Genomic DNA, 21,984 nt, shown 5'->3' on the forward strand with positions numbered 1-21,984 from the left:
TCTGGATCTGAGACTCTGGTCATTCAGAACCGAAACCATCGGAGAAAAAAAAAGTCGGCTTTTGGTTTATTAAAAAAAAAAAAAATGTTTTCCAAGTTCCTGGATTTGCCCCAAACTGTCCGCTTCTGGCCCGTCTCATATCTCATCCGTCCACCTGGCGTCATGGCAACAAGCCCGACAGGTTTTGCATAAACCAACAAACAAACTGATAACATGTCTGGTCGATCTGGACCAATCACGGCGGGTCGTGAGTCAGACATGAACCAAAACAGGAAATCACTGTGAGAACATGTCGGAGAGCTGAGTCATCGTTTCTGACCCGATGATGACTAACAGACGCCGTGGGCGGAGCCCGGCTCCACCCAGAAGCCTTTGCCAAGCCTCTAAAGTTACGAGGCTGTAAAAAAAAAACCATCTTTAAACCGATCAAAAATAAATATGATTTCACTTCCTGTGTTTGATTTCAGGAGGATTTTGAAAGCGCCGCCAAGTTTAAGGTAGGTTAGAAGCGGACGAAACGGATGCAAGTGATGATCGTTGACATGGCAACGGCCATGTGAGCGCTGGCGAGGGATGAGTCAACCTGTTTTTTTTTTCGTGCATCAGGTGCAGCTTTTCTCCGAGCCGGGGTTTCAAGGCTCCGTCCTGACCCTGCAGGACAGCGTGACGTCGCTGCCGGACGGCTTCTCCGTCGGCTCCTGCAAGGTCCTGGTCGGCAGGTGAGTCATCCTGTCGCCGTGGTGACGTTACTCTTGAGGAATGAAGCAGCAGTATCCCATACGGCGTGTGTTTATGCCTTTTTTTTTTTTTTTTTCAAGCTGGCTGGCCTTTGACGCGAAGGACTTCACCGGCAGGATGTACGTGTTGGAAGCGGGGAGCTACGCTGACCTGAGGGCGATGGGCTGCGTCCACGCCGCCGCCGCCATCCTGTCTCTGCAGACCGTTGGATTTGTAAGTTTAATTTGAATTTAAATTTTAAATTTTCATGTGTGTGCTCGAACAGTTTCTGCTCATTTCAGCCTGAATTTAGATTTAAACTTTTAAAGGCAAAAAAAATAGAGCAGCCTGTGGAGATAACAATTTGATGTGAATTTTTTTTTATTCTTATATAAATATAAAATATGTATAAAAATTTTTAAATATTTTTATACATATTTAATTACATATTTTTGTGTAATTAAATATTATATATTCAATTAAATATATATTTAATTACATATAATAAAATGTATAAATATATATAAAAAAATATGTATATAAAAATATTTTATTCATATTTCAGCTTCATTAACTTCTTTTCAATAATAAACTGCCCCCCCCCCCCTCAGGATTTCTCTTTGCCCGCCATCACTCTCTTCGAGCGGGGTAACCTCCGGGGGAAGAGGGTGATCCTGACCGACGGGACGGTCAACCTGCAGCTGGCCGGAGGCTGCAGCCGCGTCCAGTCGCTGCTGGTGGAGGGGGGCATGTGAGTCTGTGTGTGTGTGTGTGTGTGTGTGTGTGTGTGTGTGGCGTGTTCTGGACGGATGTCAAGCCGCCGCTCAGAGTTCTCCTGGTGGTGTGAGATTGACAGGTTGATGCAAAAAAAAAAAAAACAACCCCTGCTTTCCCAGCATCCTCGGTTCTCCTGCAGCGTTTGAATCCGTTTTAAATTCAAATTCATCATCGGTGAATTCATATTTTTAGTGTCTGTTTTGGAACGCTTTGCTTGTGTCGATCCACACCCGTAAATTATCCTGCATGTGCATCGGTAGGCAGGTCGTCAACAAAGCTGCAGATGCTTCAGCTAACGGGTTAGCTAACGGGTATGCTGAAGTCACACCGGCTGGAGGTGTCGCTGTTTTCGGTGTAGGAGGTAGACGCTGAATCTGTTCCTCTTTAGACGCAGCAGCAGAGACGTGATGTTTGATACGTTCAGGTTCAGGCTGGAGCGTCGGTCCGTCTCCACGGCAACAGGTAGACGGGTGATGATGGAAACCTGCTGCTGGTGTGTGAGATTTGGTTCGAAGGTGTGAAACCATGTGGAGCAAACAAGGGGCCCACAGTGAGCCAGAGCCTCCTGTGTGTGTGTGTGTGTGTGTGTGTGTGTGTGTGTGTGTGTGTCCCAATATAAAAAGTGTCAAAAGAATTAGTCGTACCTCCAGATAACGAGTTTAATCCGTTCTGTGACTGAACTTGTAAAAGAAAGAAATGTTCTGCATTTAAAATACATAAAAAATATTTGAATCCGTTTCAGCCCCAAAGCCCCTAAATTATAAAAAAATAAACATTTATCAGCCAACAAAATTTAATTTAATTAAAATTTAAAGAAAAGTAAATAAAAAAATAAAAAAAACTAAATAAAAAGAAAATAAATAAAAGACACGCAGACTTTACCCGTGTATAATTAATTATATGTCAGTAACGTAAACAGCGTAAAAAAAGAAGAAAAACGCAAAAGTCACAAGAACACACGAGCTACGTCTTTACTCCACCAATGAGAACGAGATCCGGTCTCACTGATGTCGTATCCATCCGCCAACGCGTGGTAAAGAACGAGATCCGGTCTCACTGATGTCGTATCCATCCACCAGCTAGCGGTGGCTTCCTGAAACTTGACTCGTATCTCGGGGTACCAGCGTATTGAGGGAGCTGACTGTTCTCTCCTCTTTCACCAGCTGGGTTTTGTACGAGGGAATTAACTACCGTGGAGCTCAGGTTCTACTGAGACCCGGTGCGGTACCGGACTGGCATAAAGTGAGCGGCTGGCGGACGATCGGATCCCTCCGCCCTCTGTTACAGGTACGTCTTGAATCCTGACGTCCGCTCGGTTCCAGCCTGTCGAGGCTCCAGCTTAAACCTTTGTGGGGTTTTGTTCTTGATCCCGTGTTTTGTGAGCAGAAGCAGGTACATTTCCGTTTAAGGAACCGACAGTCGGGCCTGGTGATGTCGGTGACCGGAGATCTGGACGACATCAAACTGCTGAGGATCCATGAGAGTGAGGAGACCGGAGGACTGGAGCAGATCTGGTTCTACCAGAACGGACATCTGCACTGCAAGGTACCATCACTACACCAGCGTGATGCTGGTCGTGTCGTTTTATTCAGTTATTCAGCTCGTCGGTGTTGTTAGGGAGGTAACTGAAGGGGTTAATCCGTTTTAAATTCTTCTCACCTGGGATGAACCGATGTTTACGCCGCACAGCTAACCCGCTCCGGGCAGGAAAACACTTCCTGATAATCCATCGACTGGTGGGAAACAGCGTTTTTCTCGCCTCTTTTGATTTCTATTCTTAAATAAATGGAGCTTCAGGTGTGTTTGTTAACTCAGAAGTTCAGCTTTACGTCTTAAATCGTGTGTGTGTGTGTGTGTGTGTGTGTGTCCAGCTGCTGGAGGACTGTTGCCTGACCCCCAGCAGCAGCGTGACGATCGCCGGCGCCCGCGTGGGCCTCGACCCCGAGCCCGACAACAACCACCTCCAGCGCTGGACCATCACCCCGGAGGGCTTCATCGCGTACACCCCCGCCCCCGGGCTGGTGCTGGAGGTCAAAGGTGAGCGGAATGGGGTTATGTAATCCTGCAGGGTTCGTGTTTTACAGTCGGATTTGATCCGCCGACCTCTCGGCCTCCAAGATGCGTTCAAGTTCCTCAGGAAAATTCCACATAAACACAACGTTTGTGGAATCCAAGCCTGTGAACGAACAGCCATCAGCCTCTCTGTGTGTTTTACTTCCTGTGCGTGACTGACCCCATGTGGCCTAAACTGGAACTGCATTTAAAAGACAATGAAACCCTAAATTCACCTTGTTGTTTTTTTGTTTTCCCAGGCGGAAACAACTACGACAAAAACCTGGTGATTCTGAACGAACACAACCCAAACAAAGGGCGTCAGCAGTGGATCGTGGAGGTTATATGAAAAACACCGGCTGCCGAATCGGATCCTCATTCCGCTCCGGGTTCTGTTCACTCCGAAACAAGCGCTCCGGGACAAAAGAAGGTCGTTGGAGACGGATCGTAAGCGAGGATGAATGTATCGCCGCGGAGACCGAACTCCCGTGTTACACGACCGGGAAAACACTTTTTCAAGCTTCTCATGTGTCTGTCCGAGTTTGTTAGCGTTAGCACACGCTGCATCTTTTTACGTTATACGTACGCTAACCTTCCTTTCCAGCTGCATGCGACACCAAGGAAACGGAAACAGCTTCTCTCTTAACGTCTTTATCCCTTCGTTTAATCAAAGCTGCACACAAAAAACCCTCGTGTTCGAGGAATAAACGTGTTTTTGTCAATAAATTTCTTACTTACATTGTACATGGCTTTGGAGTCGTGCTCATTTTACAGTGAAGGAGTGCCGCGGCAACGCCATCAAGTCCATACGAGGACGGAGAAAATGCAAAGAAATGTAAATCGCCTGCCACGCCTTCGTGACCTCCGACCTCCTCGCAGTGAAACGCGTCTCTAGTTCTGCTCCACCGTTTGTTGCGCTTCCTTCTCCGACGAGGCCGATTCCGCGCCGCCGTCCTGCGCCAGCTCCTCCGCTTGTCGTTCGTTCTCATCGGCCACCATCACCACCGTCTTCCCTCTGGCGTGACCCGCCTCCAGCTTCTGGAAGGCCTGGGGCACCTGACGGAACGGGAACCGGGCCTCCACCACCGGCAGGATCTGGGAGGAGTCGGGACAAATTAAGTACAGAGTTAGGAAGCGAGTGAGGAAACAAGTTCAGATTTAAAACTTCAGCACGTCCGATATGGGATGGATGGATGGATGGATGGATGATGGATGGATGGATGATTGATGGATGGATGGATGATGGATGGATGATGGATGGATGGGCTTTATGAGCTCCATTTTCACGGATGAAACCTTTTTTCGGTCCGATGTACGGAAACGACAGCACGGATATTTAATCAGTTTAGACAAGCAAATACTCTTTCATGGGGGGGGGGGGGGCAGAATGTGATGAGGCTGGACAATCCAGAGCTGCTCCCCAGGCCCGTTCACAATGGTCAGCATCTCTTGCCGGTAACAATGAATGGGGAGGGCGGCGGCGGCGGCGGCATGCGCTGGAAGCAGCTTCCCACCGCCGGGACGGGAACGCCGCTGGCCCGTAAAGCCCCCCCAGGACAAAAGACCCCCGGGACAAAAAGGGACGGGGGCGACGCACGGTTTTTGGGAACGACTGCTCAGCACTGTTTTAAAAAAAAAAGAGAGCCATTCACAATCTGTCGGCCAATCAGAAGCTGGGGGGGGGGCATGTGTGGAATGCCTGGTATGTTTGTAGTCAGGAATGGAGGGATCATAGAGACACACACACACACACACACACACACACACACACACACACAATGTTAGCGCTTGTACCTTCCCAGCATCCACCAGCGCGCTGACCTCATCCAGGGCGGGGCCATCGGGAGCGTAGAACCCCCACCGGTAGAAGCGTCCATTGGTCATCATGTTCTAGAGGAAGGGGGGGGGGGGCAACAGTCAGACAGGGATTAACTGAACGACTCCATCCCATTGGCGGAGCGCGATTGGCCGATACGACACACACCTGACCAGAGGTGGTGATGATGATGGAGGCCAGAGGATGAAGGGTTAATTCGTTTAAATCGTCCACAGAGGATTTAATCTAATCTAATCTAATCTGTTTAAATCAGACCCGAAATCGAATTATCAACCCGATCTAATAAACTCAAATATTTGATTCTGGTGTTAATCTGACTGAATAAACTGATTAAATACAGAAAATTAACCCCCCCCCCCTTTTAATCTGGTAATCTGATGGTGAGGTTTATTCTGTCCCTCGTCCTCCAAACAGATCAAACCGGATCGGTCAGACGTTTGGACACTAGGGGGCTCAGTCGCGCTTTGATCGCCCCGTTCAATTCAAAGGGGAGGGGCTTTCCAGAGGCGCTGAGGGCGTGGCCCCCATAGCAGACCAGCTGGACACCCCCCCCCCCCCCCCCCAGAGGGACAAAGGGGGCCGGAGGCTTGGCAAGAAACACACAAACGCTGGTATGTGGCAGAGGAGGGGAGTCGGCTGCGATCTGCACAAACAGAGAAATACTGCTGGTTCAGCAACACACACACACACACACACACACACACACACACACACACACACACACACACACACACACACACACACACACACACACACACACATCCGATCGACTGACTGGAAGTGAAGCAAAACTTCTCCCGACCCTGAACCATCGTCAAACTTTAATGGTCCACGCCCACAGGAAGTGACATCACCAGACTGATGAGTCATTTCAGACCCCCCCCCCCCCGTTCACACCTGTTTGTTTACCTGCAGAGCCTTGCGTTGCAGGGTGCACCCCGCCTGGACCGTCCCCTGCAGGACGCCGGCGGCGTCCGTGTTGAGCAGGAAGGGCGTGACCAGCGTGACGTACTTGGCGCCGGACCAGGGCTTCAACACGCCCATCGCCCACTCCTCAGTGGCCCCGCCCACGCCGTCCAGAATCACGTCAAACCTGAGGGAGGGGGGCGGGAGTTGAAACAGCATCCACTCAAGCATCAGTCCTAGTTTCCATGGAAACGAGCTAGCAAGTCAGGGAGCCGTTTGGGGGGGTGATGAGGATGAGGAGGCATCCCTGGGGGGGGTCCATACGTACCGCTCCACCCCGTCCAGCTGCGCCGACTCGTCTCCCGCCGTGTAGTCCACCACCTCGTCGGCCCCCAGCCCCCTGACCAGGCCCGCGGCATTCTGGGAGCAGGTCACCGTCACATGGGCGCCCCAGGCTTTTAACAGCTGACGAGAGGGGATCATTAGTGAACACACACACACACACACACACACACACACACACACACACACACACACACACACACACACACACACACACTCGTCTCACCTGGATGGAGAACGTCCCGACGCCTCCGGAGCCGCCGATGATCAGAACTCTGGGAGGAAACGGCGACAGGAGGGTCAGTCGATTTAAACGTGACTCGTTTAAACACGCGGGAAACGCCTCGGGGGGGGTGGGCAGAAAATAAAAGATCTGCACGTCGGGAAGCCGATATATTAGTGGGGGAGTGAAAAATCAAATAGAATAAAACACAGGTTGTGTCTGAATTCTGTGTGAAGGACAAAAAAATAGATTTTAGAGGCAAAACGAGCAGAAAAAATCGACTCGACCCCAGAAACACCTCATTTTGTGTTTTCTTGACGTCATGTGACCTGAGGCTTTCCAGAGGGGGTAGGGGGGGGGTTCTTGCCTTTTATCTGAAGAGCTCTCTCTGCAGAGTCCCCCCGCGTTGACGAGCGCCGACAGAGACGTGTTGGCGACGTACGGGACGGACGCCGCCTCGGCGTGACTCAGCAGCTTGGGCTTGTGGGAAACCTGCGGAAAACATTCAGGAGTGAAATACGGGGGGGGGGGGTTCTAGTTACTGATTTTTTTAGCTCTGGCCAATCAGACGGCAAATAAACCAGACCCGATACAGGAAGGAAACAGGTATCAGTCTTGACGTCATCGAACTTTGTCTCACCTCGTACTCAGACAGCGTCACAAATTCGGCCAAACTTCCTTGTTTCCACGGCGGAACAGCGGCCCACACCTGAAACCCAGACGGGACATTTGAAATGCCAAACATGAACCCCACCCCTTTTCACCGCCTACTCTTAATCCTTAATCCGCGATATCAAGTAATCAGCAATTAAAGTATTAGTCAGCGTTCTTGTTTGTCATTTCAAACTTTTTTTTTTTTTTAATCCCAGGATGGATGAGGATTGTAGAAATGTAATGTTTGTTTGTGGGTGAACTTTTACTTTTCATCCGCGTCGGAGTCACGACACGTCGTCTAACATCTCAGATTGAGATTATGATTCAGATCTGAATCCAAATGTGTTTGTTGGGGGAACAATACGCCGATAAATACACTTGTTTTAACACAAAAAAAAAAAGAATTTACAGACATGTTGAAGACATGGGAAATCACATATCCTATAATAAAACGGTGATTCTGCTCTATAAGACGATTTGTGTACCCCGTCATCCGTTTGATGGACCTCAGTTCCTCAGAGAAGCATTTTACCGGACATCCCATCTCATTTCCTGGATGATGCATCGTTGCACATTAACAGGCTTTTACCCCACCCCTAAAGGTCACAGGTCACCTGCAGTTTTTACCTCATCACCTGGAGCGAAGTGGGTCACACCTGACCCACACTCCACCACCACGCCCGACACGTCACGGCCCAGAATCACCGGGAACTCGCCGTCAGCCCCCATCACCGACAGGGGGTCCTTCCTCAGCTTCAGCAACGTGGCGCCATACCCACCTGACAATGGAGAGAGTGTGAGTGTGTGTGTGTGTGTGTGTGTGTGTGTGTGTGTGTGTGTGTGTGTGTGTGTGTGTGTGTGTGTGTGTGTGTGTGTGTGTGTGCGCCCACAAACACAAAAACACCCCAAACCATGCGGTTGTGACGTCACTCACCCCTCATGGACACATCCAGCGGGTTGAGACTGGCTGCGTGGACTTGAACCATGACGTCACCGGGGTGGCTGACCGCGGGTGACGTCATGTCCTCCGTGTACTCCAGAACCTCGTTGGTTCCGTACCGGTGGATGACCCAGGCGGACATGGAGCCCTGCCGGCGTGGAGGCGAGCTGCTGACGCTCCTCCTCGGGCTAACCCTCCAGCCGAGCCCGGCTAACGCTCCGGTCCAGCCGGCGGCCTTACCGCTGACCGAACACCAGAACCGGGTCGACACCATGGCGGAGACGGAACCCATTTCACCCGCGTGGAAGGTCAGTCTGGGGTCATGTCATCTGGAAGGACGCGGTGTTGTTATGCTAGCTAGCAGGCGAGCTAGGAGGCTAGCACTAGCTAGGCGGCTAGTGAGCTAGCTAGTGGGCTAGCAGAGGCGGGTCGTCGATGCTAAAACACATTAAAAATAAAACCAGTCGGTGAAATCATGAAGCGATAAGTTTCGTCTGCAGGTTGAAGGAGTTATTGAATTAAAAAATGGAAGAAAAGAAAGTTAATTGTGACGAAAAATCCGTAAATGACACACCTCGATTTGACAGCTACACAACCAGCTAACCTCTGAACTTATGACAACAGCCAATCAGAAAGCTGGAGCAGAATATTCTAGCCAATAAAGTAAGACAAAAGCTGTGACGTAGCCCTCCTCGTCCCTCCTCCTTCTCCTTACTTACTTGTCTTTTTCTATTTATTATTATTATTATTATTATTGTTGTTGTTGTGATTATTATTATTATTGTTGTTGTTGTTGTTGTGATTATTATTATTGTTGTTGTTGTTGTTGTTGTGATTATTATTATTATTATTATTATTATTATTATTATTATTACTACCCTCAGTTAATCTTCAGGTGAGGATTCAGGTGTTATCAGTTCAGTTTAACCACAAATGTTAATAAAACGCTTATTAAACGGAACAATATGAGCAAAATATCATAAAATGTGACATCAAACTAACGTATACAGCACACAGTTAGGTGGTGTGTTTAAGAAAGAAAGAAACAAAGAAAGAAATCAACTGTATTGATCCCTGTATGGGAAATTATTTGTCCACTCTTGTGTTCGTCATTTAGAGATGTTTCTGTTTTGCTCACAGTCCAAAAACCTGTCATACAGGTGAATTTGTGTCTCTAAATTTCCCGTAGGTGTAGGTGTGAGTGTGGATGGTTGCAAACTTCATCCCACCATCATCCACCCAGCGTGAGTTCTGATTGGCTGCAGCCCCCCCCCCCCCCCCCCGCAACCCTGGAAAGGATAAACCTTTACAGCAGATGGATGGATGGGTGCAAAACATCACGGTATTTTTTGTTTTACATATTATTAACTGTCCAAAAAACACTTAAATAATACGTGCACATATAAATCCTTTAATTATATTCTAAAGATATAAGATATATCAAACCAAACCAAAAACATCCACAAGCCTGAACCCTAATAGAGGAGAGCAACAGCAGCTCCATTAAGGCTCAAACACCAAAATCCATTATGTAGCTTTAATAGTCAATTACCATAAAACAGCAAATAGAGGACATGAAAAAATTATAAACTCCTATTCCTGAGAGGTCCACTCAACGCTGGAGGTACTGCTGAGTGCTCCATCAGCTGGAGACTGGGGGGCTGGAACGCACAAACACACAAATACATGAGAAGAACGGGCGGAAAAAACTGTTGTTTATTCCAAAAGTAACACACACGTTTGTTTTAATGGTGATTTGATGCTTTGCATCGATGACCAATCACATCGTGAAGACAGACTTTCGTTTCTAACGGCCGCACCAGCAGGAATCCGAAAAAGAAAGCAAGTCAGTCACATCCTGGCCTCCTAATTTTAGGCTTTGTAGAAATGAAATCACACTTGTCTCATGCAAAACGACGTCCTCTTGCAAGGAGGGTCGATGTTCTCTCCGAAGGGAAAAAAGGGTGAGAAAAGAGGCGGCGTGATTATGATTCAGCATGAAACCAGGCAACAAAAACAGCATTATCATTAAGATCACAGCTCCCAGGAGGGGAAAGGATGGATCATTACAGCCGGTCTGACAGAAGGAGATGTGGTTCTGCAAAACGACAAAAACAAACGTTTATCGCGAGAGATCGGGTCAGAGTGACTGAGCTGTTTTTTTTGAATCGGTGGCTCAAATATCAGGAAGGTCGTTTCCTTTATTTATTTATTTATTTTTTATTTTTTAAATCTTTTTCCAGTCCTCCTTCCCCATCATGGGACCTGTGGCCTAAATCACATGGCTGCTCTAAAAAAAAAAAAAAAAGGGAATTAGTCTGGTTTCATTTCACCGCGTTCACAAAAAAAACACTTCAGCTCAGCTGGAATGTCAATAAAAGTTGTTTTTTTTAATCAATTAATCCATGTTTTTATTGATTTATATCATCCTGAGAAGCAATTACTGAGTCTCCAGACGCTTAGCGCGCCGCTGCTAAACGCTAACAGTTATGGCGGGAACCGCCACCCGCTGTTCCCATAATGATCGTACGAAGCTTGTTTATTAAAAGCGTCGTCTTGTGAGTCTTCACAGATGGAAAGAAGGGAGGACGGCGCGTCTCCAGCTGGGCGCTGGAGGTTTTATTTTTAGAAAGAACCTCTGGTTTCTCTCCATGGTAACTGCCCCCCCCCCCACACCTGTTATCAGCAGATGTAAAGCGGTCAGAGAAAAACATGAAGGAAACCCGAAGGCGTGTTTTGTGATGTCATCAGTAATGATTTTCATAACCGATCCAACATGTGAAGCTTTTCCATCCTGGTTGTAGATCAGGAGAAGTTTGAGTGAATGTGGTTCAGGCGGCAGCTAACGAATGCTATCTGGATGGCTAAAGTTGATAAAACTCATTGAAAGTTGTAAAATGAGCTTTCACTTTTTTAAAAGCCTGAACTGTTAAATAATTGTCAAAAAAAACATCTCATTTTTGGAAATTAAAGCCTTCATGGAAGCTACGAGAAAAATTGAAAAAAAGAAAAGAAAAAAAAAGACATCAATTTGTATATACGACCTTTAATTCGTATAATTTTTTGCTATATCCAGAATTTTTTCAGCATTTCACGTGCATTTTTATTATATACTTCAGGTTTTAAAAGAAGAAAAAAAAAATCAAACTTACGATGTAGAAATCTCAAAATCCTGAAACACAAACTGTATTAAATATAAAACACTCGGCTTTAAAGGGTTAAATCGTGTCTAGTTTATTCATTTTTTTAGCATTTATTATTATTTTATCGTTAAAGTTTCCTCTTCTGGTGCATTTAAGGCCTGCGTATACATTATCAGGTACAATCCTATGCAAAAAAGAAAAAGGTATGCAGATGCAAAATGTCCTCTCTCTCTCTCTCTCTCACACACACACACACACACACACTCACACACACACACACACTGGTGAATCATCCACAGATAGCATCTTATCTGCAGATTTCCTCCCCAGTGCAGGAACATAAAACCGTGTTCAGTCCGCGTTGATCTGAGGGATTAGGAGGAACACACTGTAAAAGCTGACATCACATTTGTCTCACTCGGTTCCAAATTTTGGCGTAAACACACACACACACACACACACACACACACACACACACACACACACACGCGCAAACGCTGGTCATTTTAAAGCAGCTGAGCCACATTCATTATTCGAATGTCAGAGCCTGCTGGTGATGAAGGGATGGGAGGAGGAGGATGAGGAGGATGAGGGGGGTGAGGATGTGTGGTGGTGGTGGTGGGGGGGTCGAGCTGACAGGCTGCTAATGAGATATCATCAAGGAAAAAGTCCACAAAGTCCGTCTGAGAGCAGCTGGGTGTGTGACACACACACACACACACACAGTGTGATGTGTGTGTGTGTGTGTGTGTGTGTGTGTTGATTGTTACTGTTCCCCCGTAAGTGTTTCACGCTGAACGACGTCTGTTTGTCTTTTTAAAAATCCACAACACTCTTGAAATGTCTTTTCTTTCCCCCACACCCCCCCCCTTTTTTTTGTTATATTTAAATTCCCTTCGTGCAAAAAAAAAAAAGAAGAAAAAAAAAGGTAAAATCTGTCTCTGGGAAAAGTGGGTTAGAATAAGAAAAGAACAAAATGACACAGAGTGGAAGTCATTGTGCAGCTTTATGTACATACAGGAGTGTGTGGTGTAAACTGAGACGCTCTTTAAATGTGTGTTTTAGTCTGTCTGGGTTTAACACACCCAGTCTGTGTTCCACAATAGAACACAAACACAACTTTAATCCCACACAATAGACACAGAATCAATGGATTGAAAAAGCACTTTATATAATTTCCATGAGATCACTGATGTCTAGCAGTTAGCATCTGAGTTCTTACTAAATAAAATTTTATCTACTTTCACAGAAAAAAAATAAATAATTGTTGCTTATTTATGAAAAATCATTTGCCAGACATTTATTTTGACAGTCGCACCGACTTCCTGTCACGTCAGATTTCTGTCTGATCATTAAATTAATGTGGAATGACAGATTTTGAGACGTCAGGGCTCCGTGAGGCGTTCACAGCCTGTAGGAGAGGAGAGCTTCATCCATGTGGGGGAAGCGGAAATCATCACTCCATTAGCAGCAGGGTCAGCAGATCCTGTGCCAAACGTTCCTCCGGGTTTCGGGTGGTGGTGGGGTCGAGTCCCTTTTTGCTTCCTGACTCACAGTTCGGATGTGAGGCAGAAAAACCACTGGGATTTTTTTAATTTTTAAAAAAAATATACATTTTTTTTAGTGTGAAAATGTTCTGTTTTTCTTTGGGTCACATGTTTCCGACAGGTGAGAGCAGCTTGTATGTAGGAAAAACCTTGACTCCCAAGATGCACCGGGGACCAGCTGGTCCTGAGACACGTGTGTGTGTGTGTGTGTGTGTGTGTGTGTGTGTGTGTGTGTGTGTGTGTGTGTGTGTGTGTGTGTGTGTGTATTCAGCAGCCGTTGCGCGCAGGATGCGTTCACGGACACTCCTGCAGAACTCCTGTAGCGCTGCGTTGACACGCAGTGGGTGGGTGGGTGTTCCCATCGAACAGGTGGGTGGGGGTGTTCCCATCGAACAGGTGGCGTCACGTGGCATCAGGTGTCGTTCCGCGGGGTGAGGGAGGAAGAGGAGGAAGAGGACGTTCTGTTCCAGATCTGTGGTTGGATCTCCGAGGTGCGCATTTGGGCTCCAACCTTGATTTGCTTATGAAATCAGGTTCGCCCCCCCCCCGGGATGTTTCACAGGTCACGCCACGCTCGTGGCGAGATGAGATTTTGCATGACGGTGTAAGAATCCAGGATGGAGCCGTTTACGCGCAAAGACGCGCAAACCCCCCCCCCCCATTGTTTCCCGCCTCTCCCGTCCGTCTGACGCGTTCGCGTAATTTCCTCCGGGAGTCGATGACGAGCATCTTTGGTTTCCATGGCGACCACATTTGGCCAAACAGGAAACCAGATGATGCGTTTAAGTACCTAAAAAAAAACAACAACTAAAATATCATTTTTAAAAATGAGTATTATTGTTGTCACAAGGTCACACACAACTTTCACCTTTAATTCTAATCAAAGTTATTTTCCTGTACATCAGATTTCTCACCAGCTAACCTTAAAGAGGCCAGAGGTGATTTGTAAACATGTAAATACGTGTAAATAGTTCTGCTCCTTGAGTAAACATGTAAACAAAGAAGACGCTTCCTTTTGTTTGTGGTTGGCTTCTTGGATCAAGAATTTGGTTCCTCAGGCGAGAGACTCGCTGACATTTGACTGAACCTTTGGTTTCATGGAAGCTCATCTGGCAGGTCACCTCCGTCAGCTGCTTGTTGTTGTTGTTGTTGTTGTTGTTGTTTCCAAGCTTTTGTCAGTAGAGCTAATGTTTGACGAATGCAGCTTTGCTGATGTGAGAAATCCTGTCTTGAACTGGAATGAAATTAATTTAAAATTAAATAAAAAAATAAATAAAGTAAAATAAAAAATATAATAAATAAATAAATAAATATTAAAATGAAATGAAAACGTAATATAAAATAAAAAATAAAGTAAAAGTAAATAAAGAATAAAATAAAATGATAAAGTAAAATAAAAAATAAAATAAAATGGCACAATGCAACAAAATAAAAAGGGGCATGTATTAAACTGTTTATTTGAATGACTTTAATCTATATAATGAATAAATGAACTTAAAACGAGTTATAAGCCATGAAGAAGTCCTCTCAGGTTGCCAGGTTGTGGATTACCCCCCCAGATGGAGGTTTGGTTTATTCAGGCCTGATCACTGACCTCCCTCCTCTGAAAAGAACTGAAAATCCATTTCCTGGAACTTTTTTCCACGCGTCACTGCAGACTTGATGGTTTATAGGGAGAAATCATTTATAAGGATATTTTTAGTAATAAAAAAAATCAATAATAATGAATCAATCAATCAATAAAAACAGCTGTTTTTAAAGGATGCCACTCGCGTCATCTCCCATCATGCATCAGCCGGTTGGATGAGTGACGCACGGAACCTCATCCGGTTTATTCATGAGCCACAGACCGACCGACCGGATCCGGACCGGAAGCTGGAGTGTTCCACCCCCCCCCCCCCCCAGGTGTGTGTTTTGGGCCGCGTCCATACATCCTGTGAATTATTTAAACCCTACTGTAAGTCTCCTAGGCAACCGGAGGCAGACGCGTCTTCCTCCGGTCCCGACACCCGATCCGGGTCGGCGGGGAACGTGGATCTGATGTCGGTCACGACGTTGCCATGGAGACACCCAGACATTTTTGAACTCACAGCTCAGGGGTCATGAGAGGGGCTTCATTGTTGGTGGTGATGATGATGATGATGCCCCCCCCCCCCCTTAGAAGCACGTCATGACGGCAGCGGGTCCTCCGCTTTGGGTCCACGGGGTTCGGTCCCTTCAACGCCAGCGGGCGTCTGAATCATTGATGAATCGATCAATGATTAAAGATCTGCGTGTCGTCACGGCTCACGCGCCTGCAGGAAGCTGATTGGAGCGTTCAGGGGTCATTCCTGGTCCGCTGATCGTCCGAACCCCAAAACTCAGGGACGTTCAGGCACATCCGACTCAGAACCGGATCCAAAGAGATGGACACGAATCAGCAAAAATAAATCTGAATTGAAAATATAATAAAGAAAAATAAATAATTTAAATGAACATAAAAGTAAGAGAAATTATTCCAATTTAAAATAAAATAAAATTATTGATCCACTTATTTTATTTTTTAATTTTGAATTGGACTAATTTTATTTATTTTAATTTATTTTATTTGAAATTGAAGTAAGTTTATTTCATATTGACACCAGTTGTCTGATTGCTTCTTACTAAATACTAATCAGTGACTAATTAAACGAGGCCTGTTCAACTGAAACTATGACAGAATCTGTTTTTCACATGAGCTGGAAATCCTACTTCTTATTAACTTATTGGGTTTTTTTTCCACTTTCAGGTGTTCCTGGCAGCAGAAAGACTCTGACCGGATTAGAAAAGGATAAAGAGACAAAGAACTTCATCAACTGGAGACAAAACAGGAACTAAACCGAGTTCTTTGTTCCTGCTTCAGAACCAGAACCTCATTCAGAAAAGTCTGACAACCCCTGAAACGGAGTAAAAGAGCAAATAACGGAGGAAATGAAACACACTGGAGCCCCGAGGTGAGAAGTGAAACAGGGTGACGTCATTACTGAGACTCATGAGTCAGCATCGTGATTGTAAGAGGAGGGGGGGGGGGTCTGCACTCCATCCTCCTCTTCCTCCCCCAGGAATTCATGAACAAAGTGGAATGTGTGTGTAAAATGTAAAAAAAAACCCAACAACCTCTGACTGTTGGTTCGAATCCCAAATAGATTAAACGAATCAGTGTCAGCAAACTGTCAGCTTTCATTTGGATGTGAAGGTTTAAAGTTTGCAGACCTGCTGCGTCCTTGTTTGATGTTTGTGCACAAAAGGAATAAAGAGTTGATTTGAAGCCGTTCTTTATTTGTTTGGTCAGATCACGTGACGCGGGGACAGCTTGAGAACAAAAGTGGGAACATTAAACCAAACCCTCAGCAGCGTTTAGGAACAAAGAACCCTGAGTCGTTTTTAGAAAGTCAACATCCAGCAGTAAGTGTTTGAAAAGTGGTTTGAAAAAAAATAATAGACAGGGGTGGGGTGGGGGGGGGGGTAATAGCAGCAGAGAGGATCGGGAGACATTAGTCTGAGCTGATGCGTCATGACGCGCGGTTTGGCTGCAGCATTTCCGAGCCAAACCTCAAGCGTGTGGTGGGATGGGGGGGGGGTCTATTGTCGGTTTGTAATCGGTTCTGAAGCTTTTATTGAACGGTTTACCAGATCAACATAAAATAAACCACGTGACACGATCAGTGATAAGAATTCTGTCCCGAAATCTACAAAAAAAATAATCCAGATTTTAGTGTTTTTACGCGCGTCCGTATATTTCCGTGCGTCACGGCCCGGTTGGATGAATCGGCTCCGGGACGCGCGTAACGGTTTGAGTTGGGTCTGAACCAGTAATCAGATGTGACATTCGGTTCCCTCTGGACCTGTTCACACCTGTGTTTGCTTATAATCGGAGGATGGAGGGATTGAAAGTCTTTCCTGGAGCTTTTTCTGCTCCTCCGAGAGACAAAACGATGGAGCAGAAATGTTATCAGGAGGCTGTGGGGGGGGGGGGGGCAGACAAATCCGGAACAGAGGATCCGGGAGACGCGGTTCCGCCGTCGCCATGACAACAACACAGGAGGGTTTTGATAGAAAACAGGATTATTAAAACAGAAGCACCAGAAGTTTTTTCCCCTTAATTTATTGTACAGATTTCCATTCTATTAAATCCAAACTAGTAAACAGAACATTCCCATTTATACAAAATATAAACTATAGAGGGGAAATAAAAATCTAGAACATCGACCCCGTCCCGTATGGGTTCACAGACAGTCATTTCCTGGTTCTGAATGGGGGGGGGCGTCAATCAAACCCACAACTCTTTAAAAATCACAAGGCAGGAAGTGACACCAGTCACGCATTTCTAACGGAAACCAACTGAAAGGATTATCTGGAGGGGGGGGGGGCTTCATTTACATGGATATTCTGATTGTGGGGGGTGGGGGTATGGGGGGGGGTAGAGCCACAAAAATAACCTCTGTCCACTCAGGCGGTCCAAGATTCAACCGGGACGCGTCATGGGACGGTCTGGGGGTGTCCAGAAGGTGATGGGGAGGCAGCCAGGGGGGGGGGGGGTGTCCAAGCAAGGGGCGGATGCTGATCCAGTTTGGAAAGGTTGACCCCCCCCCCACAAATTTACAGAAATGTCTTGGTTTTACATATTTTCGCCATGATTTAAAGAGAAGGAGAAGGTTGTGGGGTCCATCCTGGTTAGTCTTGTGAAGAGGGGGGGGGGGGTCGTGGGTGGATGGGTGGGGTGGGGGTCTTCAGCAGTAGCGCTGCAGGAGAGACGCTGCCATGACGACGGGGATGAGGAGGGCGCCGGCTTGCGGGTGCAGGGACACCCCCGCGCCGGTGGGGGAGGTGGAGTTGGTGCTGAAGGTGCCGGTGGCCATGGTGGTGGTGGTGTTGGGGTGGGAGGTGGAGTTCCCCGCCGAGCCCGTGCTGTTATTGGACGCCACTTGCTGGAGGAAGAGGAGGAGGAGGAAGAGGTGAAACAGCGTTTTTATCCTAAGGATGACGTCACGAAGCCGCAAATATCATTAAAATAATCATTCTGACGTTTGATTGGGGGGGTGCGTAATCACTAAAAACAATAAGAGAGACCTGTTTTCATCACGGGGGGTGTCGGGTTTCCCTTGGAACACTGAGGAGAGGAGAAACTTTATACCCCCCCCCCACACACACACACACACCTCCACGCAGGTAGACAATACGAGCCCCTGAATCATTAATTCCACAGTGAGCGAAACGGAACGCGGAACTTGTGGGAATGGATTTTAATTTAATTTAGGAGCAAAAGTAAAGAATTTAATTAAATGAAAGTTTCTGGAGTCTGAGATCAGGTGCGTGGAAGTAAAGGAGGAAATAAGAGAGGAACTAAAGACACACCCGCTCCTTATGGGGATAAAACCGATATCTAATCAATAACAATCGATCAGCAGTGATGACCTGATAGCCTCTTACCTGTGCTGATAAACATATGGCGAACACAAGCACTCCAAAGCAACCGACCGTCATCCTGGACATCGTTCTTTTCCGTCTTTTCTGGTTTTTTTCCGGTACTTTGGCCAAACGGAGGAGGGAGGATGCGCGCGCCTGGTGCCGCTTCTCTGTAATGTGACCGCAGCATCAGGAGCGCGCTTTTATACCGGCGGCGGGCCCGTGACGTCACCAGGCGCCCCGCACGTACAGGAAGTAACGACGGGACGCGGTTTGACCGCAGGAACTTTCGATAGTGGGAAAAAATGTTCCTTTCAGATCGGATCGTGGAATGGTTTTAAAAAACAGATATTTGGGAGAGTCTTGGTTCAGGACGTAACGGGATTTGTTAATTAGATTCTATTCTAATTAATAAAACTCATAATCTGTTATTTTGTTGGAAGATAATGAGAAAATAAAAGCATTCAAAAACAACAAACAAGGAAGACCAGGTTATTTTTATCGATAAAAACAGCGACACCGAGTGGACAGATGTGGGTATTACAAGAAAATCAACTCCAGTAGGTTTTCTTCGATTGTTTTAGTTAGTTAGTTAGTTAGTTAGTTAGTTAGTTAGTTAGTTAGTTAGTTAGTTAGTTAGTTAGTTAGTTAGTTAATTAGTTTTTCTGCACTCGAACTATTAAATACATTTTTTTAACTTGGTGACAGGTTCGATCGTTAACTTTTGGATAGAGATGTGGATTTTTCCAAAGTTTGAACATGAAGTAAGGAAAAATTTAATCTTGGAATGTATCTGGATCCATTATAAGATGAAACTGTATTTCACAGAAAATGTATATGTTATCTTTTTATTATAAATGGTATAGTAATGTTGTTTTTTTATCCAACATCATGGAAGATTCACTCCGATAATAATGCTACAGATTTTAATTAAGGTTAAATTCTTGTTCAGTTTTATAATCAAGCATCTTTTTGTACAAAATGCTTTGCTGATTAGAGGTTTATACAAAAAATTTTTAAAAAGTGTTTGTATTAAGACTTAATTTACATGAATGAAAATGGTTTTTAGTCAGTTTTTGTCAATTTTCTCTGAACAATTTAGTTTCAGTTCCTTGTAAATGTCCCTCAGGAGGAAGTTTGATGCCTTCGGCCCAATTTTCGGATCAACGCCGCCCCCTAGCGGTGACAGCCGGGTACCGTCACCCTGAGGCGCTCCGGCGGCAGACGGTAAACCCCTCCGTTAACGCTGGAAACCAAACTATGACATTTTGAATCATTTTCTAAATGAACTGTCTGTGTTCACTGCAATCATGTTTCCAAGGACAATAATACAAATAATGACGGCCCACACAAAGTGGCCAATTTTTATGATTCGGTCCAGATGCGGAGGGATTGTAACTCTAAACCCATAAATACCGTCTATCATTTGTGTAAGTGGATTTCTGAGGTAATTGTGAGACGGACTTATCCCGGATTTCACCCCCAGAGGAACCCGAAGGGACAGCGCTCCCTGCAGAGGCACCAGATGTGCGCTGTTACTGAGAGCCGCAGAGAAGGGCCCTTTGTGAGGCATCAGATAAGCCCCCGTTCCCAAAGCTGCCCCGGATCGGTTGTCATCCGCGGCCGTACGAGGGGCCGAAACCCAAGCCCCGCGCACCGGATCGGGTTTCTGTTTACACGAGCGCGGTCCCTGGATTCCTCCAACCGAGAGCAGGTCGTGGAGGGCAGGAGACAGCCCCTCCTGCATGTCCCGCCTGTCTATCTACCTGTCTCTCACTCCGCATGGGGGGGGGGTTCAAGTGGGGGAAAAAAGCGCATTTATGGATGCGGTAGATCCAGAGGAGAAGATGGATTTAAAATGTGGTTTAGTTTAGTGGAGTTTAAGGTGTTATTAAATTCTTCATAGCTTTCTTTTTTTGGGGGGGGGGTGTTAGATGTTTGGCAGCGCTGTGTCGGGTTTGAATCCTTTTCTGGCGCTTGGTTTGCGCGTCTTGCTCGTATTTGCACTAATATGTCAAACTAGTGACTCTAAGGTGCAGCTAATATTATAAATATATGTTTAAAGTGATCAATCGAGTCCCTCTAAATCAATCACCTTTATAAGATCATTAACCTGGCGCTGGTTCCAACTGGATTTACGCGTCAGGCGCGTCAGGAAACAGTCCAGCCCAGCTTGTCTGATCCCACACTGATGTTTGCTCGTGGATGAAAATCGATCCTCTCCATCTTTTCATCACAAGCCTGGAAACATGATCGTGTAATAAATCCTCTGGCCTTTAGCATCAAGACCAACTATGGGACAAATGTTTATGTTCGAGGCGCACAGCCGCGGGACGCGCAGGAGCGTAAATCCTGTCCTCAAGGCCGGTGCGCCTCGGGGGCCAAATGTGGACATTTCAGGTGTTTTTTAGTGCAGCACGCACACACACACACACACACACACATGCACACACAAACACACACACATACACGCACCGGCTGGTTAAACAGATGCCATTTGAGAAAAGCCCCCATCCAGTCTGCCACGGTATCATTTGACCCTCCGCGCTCTTTTCATCCCTTTATTTTAAGACAAGAGTATTTGTACAGTGTTTGTACTGTGTCCCCTCAGATAAAACACAGTCTTTGCATTCCTTATGAAATGTATCTGTTGAGATTTGGGAGGGGTGGGCGCCAGGTGTTGGGTTACATCAACTCCGAGGGCCCTCCCTTCCCCCCTCCGGACGGGGGGGGGGGGGACGGTCAAGCCGCGCGTAATAACAGGACGCAGGAGAGTTGGCTTTCATAATTAAAGCAGAAGCGTCCCGTTTGGATGCTGCGCACCGATTCATTAAATTTAACTTCGTTTGACCCAATAAAAAATTTTTTTGAGAGCAATGGAGCAGCGGTTTGGAAATAAGAATGAGTATTAATGTTAGAAATAACACAAAAAAAACATCAGAGGAACATTTCAATAAGGGAAGAGGCCTTTTACCCATCTTCAGTATCATACATAGAGTAATCAAAATGATTGATGATCTTAATCGGGATCGGGGAGGTTGGATGTTATTTTTAAGATTGAGTTAATTTGGATTTTAATGACTAAAAGGCAACATTTGTTCTTCCTGGATGCGTTTTAGGAGGAATTTTTTGTGATTTTGCACCTAAAATGTTTGATTCAAATGATGTTTGTGTTACTAAATCATTTTTAATGTCCTCTGTCGACTGCAAATATCAGTCTGTCCTATTATTTAAAGATTTAATAACCTGTAATTTAAAGTTGCCTCAGGAAAAATAAAACAAGCTTCATGGATACAAAAAGAAAATTCTGAATGCTTTCTTGTGAACCTTTTAGGATTACGCTGATCTTTCCGTCCCTACTGAGGATTTTACTTTGAAAGTACACACCGGAAGCCGTGTCGTTCCCGGTGGCCGTTTAATGA

The 21,984-nt window shown here is 46.0% G+C and overlaps 2 protein-coding genes and 1 long non-coding RNA gene across 4 annotated transcripts in view; 2 read left to right on the forward strand and 1 right to left on the reverse strand.

Moving 5' to 3' along the window:
* LOC137613711 (beta/gamma crystallin domain-containing protein 1-like) overlaps positions 1-4,290 on the forward strand; it is an 18,095-nt gene extending 13,805 nt beyond the window's left edge. For both annotated transcript variants that reach the window (XM_068343121.1, XM_068343120.1), the window contains exons 15-22: positions 468-497; positions 607-719; positions 819-951; positions 1,329-1,468; positions 2,658-2,781; positions 2,881-3,039; positions 3,366-3,531; positions 3,807-4,290. In XM_068343121.1, the coding sequence (XP_068199222.1) occupies positions 468-497; positions 607-719; positions 819-951; positions 1,329-1,468; positions 2,658-2,781; positions 2,881-3,039; positions 3,366-3,531; positions 3,807-3,895 (954 nt within the window). In that variant the 3' untranslated portion in view covers positions 3,896-4,290. The remainder of the gene's footprint in view (positions 1-467; positions 498-606; positions 720-818; positions 952-1,328; positions 1,469-2,657; positions 2,782-2,880; positions 3,040-3,365; positions 3,532-3,806) is intronic.
* LOC137613713 (reticulon-4-interacting protein 1 homolog, mitochondrial-like) lies at positions 4,182-9,015 on the reverse strand. The gene is made up of 9 exons (XM_068343122.1): positions 8,443-9,015; positions 8,136-8,287; positions 7,495-7,563; positions 7,222-7,346; positions 6,858-6,906; positions 6,618-6,754; positions 6,293-6,476; positions 5,341-5,436; positions 4,182-4,641 (listed from the first exon to the last, which is right to left on the reverse strand). Exons 1-9 carry the CDS (start codon positions 8,738-8,740, stop codon positions 4,438-4,440), a joined length of 1,314 nt encoding a protein of 437 aa, XP_068199223.1. The 5' UTR covers positions 8,741-9,015; the 3' UTR covers positions 4,182-4,437.
* LOC137613714 (uncharacterized) lies at positions 8,619-16,424 on the forward strand. Its single transcript, XR_011038974.1, has 3 exons — positions 8,619-8,756; positions 9,638-9,790; positions 15,906-16,424. It is a non-coding gene; the product is annotated as an uncharacterized lncRNA (long non-coding RNA).
* The last annotated feature ends 5,560 nt before the right edge of the window (positions 16,425-21,984 follow it).

The sequence above is a fragment of the Antennarius striatus genome, chromosome 19, assembly GCF_040054535.1.
Source record: "Antennarius striatus isolate MH-2024 chromosome 19, ASM4005453v1, whole genome shotgun sequence".
Classification (NCBI taxonomy): Eukaryota; Metazoa; Chordata; class Actinopteri; order Lophiiformes; family Antennariidae; genus Antennarius; species Antennarius striatus.